Genomic DNA, 8566 nt, shown 5'->3' with positions numbered 1-8566 from the left:
AGAGAGAGAGAGAGACATGCAGACAGACAGACAGAGAGAGAGAGAGACATGCAGAGAGAGAGAGAGAGACATGCAGAGAGAGAGAGAGACATGCAGAGAGAGAGAGACATGCAGACAGACAGAGAGAGAGAGAGAGACAGACAGACATCACATTATTAATACTTTATTAGCTTTCTGTTTAACGTCATTAACAACTGATTTATTAATAGATTCCTATGAGCTACCGTCTGTTAGCTCTAGTTAGCGTCAGTTAGCTCGGCTAGCTTAGCTTAACGAAGCTAACAGAGCTAACTAACAGGTGGTCGTGTCATCAAAGGAAAGAGCTCGTGTTTCTGGGCAACGGACAGGTGACACGTGAGGTATCCTAGCAACGAGGAGTCAAACCGGAATCACAAGAGACTGAAATAGTTTGACGGTAATGAATGAGAAGTGAGTTAAAAGAGATGTTACCTTAGCTAGCTCAGTTAGCTTAGCGTGCTCTGTTATTCTGTTAGCTCTGTTAGCTTAGCGTTCTCTGTTAGCTCTATATTATATTTATTCATAAAGAAAAAACATCACGTAATTACTTCATTGTTGTATATAAACAATAAACTATATATTATTAGTTGATATAACGTCAAGTGAAGTTACTAAATATCAAACTCTCTCTCATCCTTTCAAAGTAAAAATGACCATCAGGTTTTTAAAAAGTGCTTTTATTTTGAAGTATCTTATTGAAAATGAAGAGATAAAAACATTTTTACTGGAATAATAATATTATTATTATTAATGTCTGTCTGTCTCCCCTCAGACTGGCAGCAGGTGGTCCGTATCGGGGTCCTGGACTGCGCTCAGGAAGAAAACTTTGACGTCTGTAAAGAGTTCAACATCAAGTTCTACCCGACATTCAAAGTAGGTCACAAGTACTGCTGAGTACTACTGCTGAGTATATAATGCTCGTGCTATATCATGCCGTGTACTAGTACTACATAATAACAGTACTCTTGTCTGTCCTCAGTACTTTCATGCTCACAGTCCAGAGACAGACAGAGGGACGTCCTACAGAGGTGAGACATCTTCAGTCTCTAAGCTCAAGGGTCACTTACTCATATACTCATGCTTTCTTTCAGCTGTTTTACACTGACTTCTTCATCACACTCAGATTACAGATTATGTCTGTCTGTCTCTCTACCTGTCTGTCTTCAGGTGCAGACAGAGAGATCCAGTCAGTGAGACAGTTGATGGTGAACATCCTGCAGAACCACACCAAGGTGGACTGGCCGGACCACTGTCCTCCACTGGAACCATACAGGTACCAGAACCCGAAAGAAGCCAATCTGCACTGAAAGGAATTGAGGGAACAGACAGAACTGACACAAACTGACTGCAAACAGAAGGAATGGACAAAACCAGACAGAACAGGCAGACGCTTACAGAAACGGACACAACAGACAGAAACAGACAACGGACACAACCGTCAGACGACGACAGACCCAACCAACCACAACCGACAGAAACAGACAAGACAGAACTGGCTGTAACAGACACAACTGACAGACAAAAACAGACAACCAACGCAACAGACAGAAACTGGCAACAGTCTCAACCGACTGCAACAGACAGAAACAGACAACACACAGAACAGACTGCAACTGACTAAACCAACAGACCCAACCGACCGCAACGGGCACACCCGATAGACAACAACAGACTAAACAGACAGAAACAGACAACATACAGAACCGACTGCAACTGACTGAACCGACAGACTCAACTGACTGCAACAGACAGAAACGGAGAACATACAGAACTGACTGCAACCGACTCAACCGATAACAACACACTCAACCAACTGCAACAGAGCGAAACGACTGATTTCGACTCACAGAAACTGACACAACTGATCGCAACAGACACAACCAACAGAAACAGGCAAAACACACAGGCCCGAAAGACAAAGGAAGAAAAAAGACAGAACCCGAATAGACAGAACCGACAGACGCAGACAGAACCGACAGACACAGAATGAGTTATCAGACGTCATGTTGTCCCTTCTGGTTTACTTCCTGGATTACATGATGTGGTTCTGTGTGTCTGTAGTTCTGTGGAGCTGCTCCCTCTGCTGGGTCAAAGGTCAGACCACTACACCGCCATCATCGTAGAGGAACCGGACTCCTACGTAGGACGAGAGGTAACGATCATGATATCGGTGGACCAGAGGGAGAGGAGGGGGAGAGGTGGGAGAGGTGGACCGGTGGGAGAGAGGGACCAGAGGGTCTCTGTGTTTCATCATTCATCTGTTCACTCTGAAGATGAACCCTTAGAGACAAGAGAGACATGGATTTTTTTTCTCTCTCTCTGTCTCTCTGTCTGAGTGGAAGGAGTGCAGAGTTGACGGAGCGTGTTCGAGAGAGATTAACACAGATTTTTTTCGGTATTTTTTCGTCACTAGTTAACGTTGGATGTGATAGTGTATCTCACGGTGTTTGTGTGAACATTTAGCTGGTTTTAGGGTCTTTGTGAGTGGTTGCAGTCGAGCAGCGCGTGTCGGTGTGCTAAACGCCACCATGGACATGACCGACCTCACAAGGAAACACGGCATAAAGATCCCGCCGACTTTCCCGGTGTCAGTGGAGGAATGCAGCCTGGCTGTGGGTGAACTTGTTGGCCACAGCAGCGTGAAGTCCGCTGCGCGAATGAACAATGCCGTGGTCATCTTTTTAGACACCATCAGAAATGTGGAAGTGGTGATTGACAACGGGATCGAGGTGGGCGATAACTTCTTCCCCGTTTACCCTCTCTGCACACCGGCTGTGAAGGTAACCGTGTCCAACGTCCCACCGTTCATCAGAGATGAAGACATAACCAGAGAACTATCAAGACACGGGAGGATAGTGTCTAAGGTGAAGAAGGTGTCCTCTGGGTGCAGGTCTCCTCTCCTGAAGCACGTGGTGTCTCACAGGAGACAGCTGCTCATGATCCCAAACAACAGGAGCAAGGGGCTCAACATAGTGTTCACGATCAGGGTCGATGACTTAGACTACCTCATTTATGCAACAACTGATGACTTTAATTGTTTCAGTTGTGGAAAAGTGGGTCATCAGAGCAGAACGTGTCCTGAGAAAAACAGCTCTCATAAGGACCAGAACCAGACAGGTACTGAGGAGGGCAGAGGGGACAAGCAAGACGGACAGGATGGGACAGATGGGGTCCAAAAGAGCAGGGAGGAGGGGACGAGAGGGTTATAGGAGGTGAGGGTGGAGGAAACAAGTGAGACACAGGAGGTTAGGGTGGAGGAAACAAGTGAGACACAGGAGGTGATGAAGGACGGGGCAAGTGAGGTCCAGCAGGTGAGGGAGAGTGCTGGTGGAGAGGTGGAGACAGGTAGGGAGGTGGACATGGAAGCAGACGAGGAGCAGCTCAAAGCCCCTCAGCTGAAGAGGAAACAGAGAGGAGACAAAGGAAGCTCACAGGCAAAGAAAGCAGCAACGAAAGGAAGTGGAGGAGCAGCAGACCCTGAGTCCAGTCGGGAGGAGGACCCTGAGTGCAGTCGGGAGGAGGACCCTGAGTCCAGTTGCGAGGAGGACTCTGAGTCCAGTCGGGAGGAGGGCGCTGCTGCTGACAGTGAGCCCTCTAAACACGGTGCTGGCAGCTGTAGGAGCTCTGGAGACTACAGCGTGGAGAAGATCAAGGAGTTTCTGAAGAGGAGTAAGAATGTGAGAGGAGCCAAAGTGGAGGACTACCTCTTTGACAAAGAGAAGCTCTCCAGCTCTGCCAGAGCTCATATGAGAAGCAAGGACAGAGGAGGTCTCACAAAGCAGGAAGGCTTCAGACTGAAGAAGATAGTTCACAAAGATGGAGCTCAGTGAGAGTCAGATCTCACAGTCTGAAGACAATCAAAGACACATTTATGCTTGTTGGACTTTATTTGGTTAATCGTTTTAAATGATAAAGAAACATGTTCAAATAAAATAAAGGTTTTCTAAAAATCAAAAAAAAACAAATCTCTCTCTCTCTCTCTGGTGGAGAGCGTTGCTAAATGTTTGATTTTTCTTCAATCTTTCTTCATAGTTCACTGTGTGATTGAGTTGTGGTGGTTTGAGGTTGTTGTCTGTGTATTTTGGTGTGATTAGTGGTGTTTTGGCGGACAGAGAACCGTGTTTCTTGTCGGGGATGGCGTCCTCTAAGACATTGTCCATGTCTTTGAGACATGGAGTTCGTGTTCAGCCCGACCCGTGTGTCTCGGTAGAGGCGGTTCTCCTGGCTGTGGGGGGGCGATGGCCCGCTGACCGGGGCCGAGGAGGGGCTCAGCGGGGAGACAGACCTATGCCTAGGAAGGTATGAGGGAAAGTGTAGCAGGAAGCAGTAAAGGGCCGACAGCCCGACAGCTGAAGCTGACCAGAGTCGGGCTGCTGGTCCAGAGGAGAGTGGGGGGGCTTCTGTTGTGGAGGAGATGGAGTACGACTCTGACGGTCTCTCTGTCACAGACTCGCAGTCTCACAGTGGAGATCTGTACAAGCTGAGGAAATGAAATAACTTCCTGGATGAAACGTTTGGAAAATCTGTAGAAGTTTTAGAGTATTTTCCAGACGCAGACAAGTTCATTAAAAGTGTTTTGGAAATACAGAGAGAGGTTGATGTGGATGATTTAGATGAAAAGAAATGTTTCCGTCTAAAGAAGCTCATGACGAGTCTCAGGAAGCTAAAGAAGAGAGATGAAGGGAAAGGTTCCAAAAGGTTAAGAACCTCTAAGTGAGTCTATGATGGATGTGATTCACTTCATTTTTCTGTTACTGGTTCTTCTCTCTGTCTACATCACTGCTCTGTTTCATCTCTCGGTGCACAGGGTGAGGGTTGTTTGTTTAATGTTGATGAGGTGACAGGAAGGTCTATTGGACGGGAATGGCTGCTACCTCAGCTCTCCTACAGGGGGAGGGTCCTAACTGTCAATGCCTTGGTTGCCTCGACCCTGTGGCACAGACTGGTAGTCCTACCTCCAACACAGGGCCTGATTGAAGAAATCCAGAGGGCAGTTGTGGACTTCATCTGGTCAGGGCCTCACTGGCTGAGATCTGCGGTGCTGTACCTGCTGGTCCAGGAGGGAGGGCAGGGCCTGGTGGACATCGCATCACGCATCACAGTCTTCAGACTGCAGACAGCTCAGAGACTGCTGTACAGCTTCGGCCTGCCATGGACTGATACTGCCTGTGTGCTGCTGAGGAGGGCCGGACGCTTAGGTTGTGATAAACACCTGTTCCTACTTCAGCCCCAGTCAGTGGTTCTAACTGGTCCCACACCGTTCTACCAGTCCGTCTTACAGGCGTGGCAGGTTTTCACAGTCCAGCGGAGAGCTGTGACGACACCAGGGATGTGGCTCTTTGAGGAGCCGCTGTTTGGAAGCAGCTACATCACATCCCAGGTCCTGACGTCCATCAGCCTGAGATCCAGACTGAGAGAGGCCGGCTGTGTGAAGCTGGGTCATCTGATGAAGACCTCCATCCCTCAACTAGCGGAGCTGATCAACATCCGGTCCAGCAGGCTGCTGCTCAGGCTGCTGCTGGTGGAGGTCTGTGCTTCCCTACCAGAAGTCCTCAAAGCGTTTGTTGGAGACCGTACAATATCTGACCAATGGGACGATGAATGTCGGTGAGTATGTCTTCCCACCCCTGGCTGTCTGTCCTGCTGTGGGACAGTGGGAGGATGAGGAGGACATCCTGCTGTCTCTAAAGACACCCCAGTTGGGGGACTTTGAGACTCTGGGGAGGAAAGCAGCGTATCAGGTCAGTGTGAAGGTCTCTAACTTGCACTCTCTGGCAGGAGTGAGGTTGTCGAGGTGGACCGAGTTTTTTGGCAGGGGATCCTCCCCAAGGGGCTGTTGACGGTCCCTGTACAAACCCCCTGTAGACAAACGGACAGGAGACCTCCAGTGGAGGATTGTACATGGGGCCATAGCTACAAACGGGTATCTGGTGCACCTGGATCCTGGCTCAGGGGACAGCTGTCCTTTCTGCTCGCAGACAGAAACCGTCCACCATCTGTTCGTTGAGTGCTCCAGACTGGTGAGACTCTTCAGCCGCCTGAAGGTGTGGTTTCAGGGCTTAGGAGAACACTTTTCTTTCTGTCTTTTTATCTATGGTCCAAACTGCTCTGCTAAAAAGAAATCTGTCCACACACTAATGAATTTCCTTTCAGAACTGGCCAAACTTGCAATTTGGAAAACGAGGAAAAACCGTGTGAAGGGTCAGAGGACGTGAGCTTGATGCTGACCGGACTGCTGGCTGCTCGGCTCGGGGTGGAGTTTGGCTTCTACAGACTGACAAAGAAAACTGAACTCTTTGTGAACATTTGGACTCTGAACGACGTTCTGTGTTCAGTCAGAGACAATGCTCTGGTTCTCAACTTAGGATTTGTGTTTTTCTTTAGTTTTTGATTTTTACTTTTTTTTGCATGAATTAAGTTTGTTTTGATAAACAGTAAAACTGTAAACGAAATTTAATTAAAAATAAAGATATTTGACAATCAATCTCTTTGTCCCTCCCTCCCTGTCTCTGTCCCTCTCTGTCCCTCCCTCCCTCTCTGTCCCTCCCTCCCTCTCTATCCCTCCCTCCCTGTCTCTCTCCCTCTCTGTCCCTCCCTCCCTCCCTGTCTCTCTCTCCCTCTCTGTCCCTCCCTCCCTGTCTCTCTGTCTCTCTCTCCCTCTCTGTCCCTCCCTCCCTCTCTGTCCCTCCCTCCCTGTCTCTCTCTCCCTCTCTGTCCCTCCCTCTCTGTCCCTCCCTCCCTGTCCCTCCCTCCCTGTCCCTCCCTCCCTGTCCCTCCCTCTCTGTCCCTCCCTCCCTCTGTCTCTCTCCCTCTCTCTCTCTGTCCCTCTCTCTCTCTCTGTCCCTCTCTCCCTCCCTCTCTCTGTCTCTCCCTCCCTCCCTCTCTCTGTCCCTCCCTCCCTGTCTCTCTCTCAGGTGGTTCTGGACCTGGTCCAGTACTCGGGTGTGGAGGTGAAGAGAGCTCTGAGCTCTGATCTCCCTCTGCTGGACGCTCTGAAGATCACAACCTTCCCTTCTGTTTACCTGCTGCACCCGAACGCAACACACACACACCTGCATGTGTGAGTGGACACACACACACACACAGTTCAGTCTCATAACATTTTTATTTCTGTTTATTTGCCCTTAACCAACCTGCTTTTCTTCTTCTTCTCTTCTTCCTCCTCTAGTCAGAAGCGGTTGCGTTTCTTCTTCTCCTCCTTTTTGAGGACGTTACCAGGAGTCCAGCGCAAGTTGAAGTCCACCACCAGTACCAGTGGAGTCCTGATGGGGGCGCTGACGGACCAACGGAGCAGCGAGCCCTGGAGAGACTTCGACAGGTCAGAGACTCGGTGGGACCGGATCAGCTCTGTCTGAGGACTCTGTGGTATCCTGGTCTGAGGACTCTGTGGTATCCTGGTCTGAGGACTCTCGGGTATCCTGGTCTAAGGACTCTGTGGAGGACTCTGTGGTATCCTGGTCTAAGGACTCTGTGGTATCCTGGTCTAAGGACTCTGTGGTATCCTGGTCTAAGGACTCTGTGGTGTCCTGGTCTGAGGACCCCGTGGTGTCCTGGTCTGAGGACCCCGTGGTGTCCTGGTCTGAGGACTCTGTGGTGTCCTGGTCTGAGGACTCTGTGGTGTCCTGGTCTGAGGACTCTGTGTATCCAGTAAACCCTGTTGTGTGTCTGCAGGTCTAAGGTGTACCAGGCTGATCTGGAGTCAGCCCTCCACTACCTGCTGAGAGTGGAGCTGGCTACCCATAATACCCTGGAGGGGGAGGAGCTACAGACCTTTAAGGACTTTGTTACTTTGGTCGCTAAGGTAACGACAGAGTTCAGAGGAAAACTAATGTAAACATACAAGTACACGGTCCTAGTACTAGTACACTGTCCTAGTACACGGTCCTAGTACACGGTCCTAGTGCCAGTACACGGTCCTAGTGCTGCTGTATACTAGTACGTGTACACGTAGTCAGTACAGGGTACTACTGCCGTATACTAGTACTGAGTACTAGTGGGATGATTATAATGTTCTCACTAGTTTTAGTGGATTGAAGAAAATTCTGACTATTGTAGTTTAGTTCTAGTAAACTATTGTAGTCCTACATTACCCACAAAGCAGCAGCATTGTGGGTAATGTAGGCTCCGGGTGTAGAAATAGAGCGTCAGGTCTCTCTACCTGTGCAGTTGTATCCAGGTGCAGGTTCTGTGGTGAAGCTGATGGAGACTCTCTCTGATTGGCTGCTCAGTCTGCCTCTTCCACAAATCCCCTACCAGGCTGTCCTGGACCTGGTGGACAACAAGATGAGGGTGAGACAGGCTACACACACGCACACTCACACTCACAGAGCAGCAGCTGACTTCCTGTTTCCTGTCCAGATCTCAGGTGTGTTCCTGGGGGCGGAGCTTCGCTGGGTTGGTTGCCAGGGCAGCAGGGCGGGGCTTAGAGGTTACCCATGTTCCCTCTGGACTCTGTTCCACGTCCTCACCGTCCAGCATGAGGCCACGCCCACTGCACTGGAGAACACAGGTACACACATATGTATGTATATGTATGTGTATGTGTGTG

General features: G+C 49.5%; 1 protein-coding gene across 1 annotated transcript; it reads left to right on the top strand.

Moving 5' to 3' along the window:
- Positions 1–759: 759 nt before the first annotated feature.
- Positions 760–8559, top strand: qsox2 (quiescin Q6 sulfhydryl oxidase 2; the record flags this gene model as incomplete). The annotated part of the gene is made up of 9 exons (XM_031839985.1): positions 760–891; positions 998–1046; positions 1186–1291; positions 2080–2170; positions 6933–7078; positions 7187–7336; positions 7690–7819; positions 8185–8307; positions 8377–8559. Coding segments are annotated over exons 1-9 (1101 nt in total), but the record flags the coding sequence as incomplete, so codon positions are not given.
- Between the last annotated feature and the right edge of the window lie 7 nt (positions 8560–8566).

The sequence above is a fragment of the Anarrhichthys ocellatus genome, unplaced genomic scaffold (assembly GCF_004355925.1).
Source record: "Anarrhichthys ocellatus isolate YVR2014 unplaced genomic scaffold, GSC_Weel_1.0 scaffold2149, whole genome shotgun sequence".
NCBI classification, from domain to species: domain Eukaryota; kingdom Metazoa; phylum Chordata; class Actinopteri; order Perciformes; family Anarhichadidae; genus Anarrhichthys; species Anarrhichthys ocellatus.
This window is presented reverse-complemented; position numbering and strand designations above follow the sequence as displayed.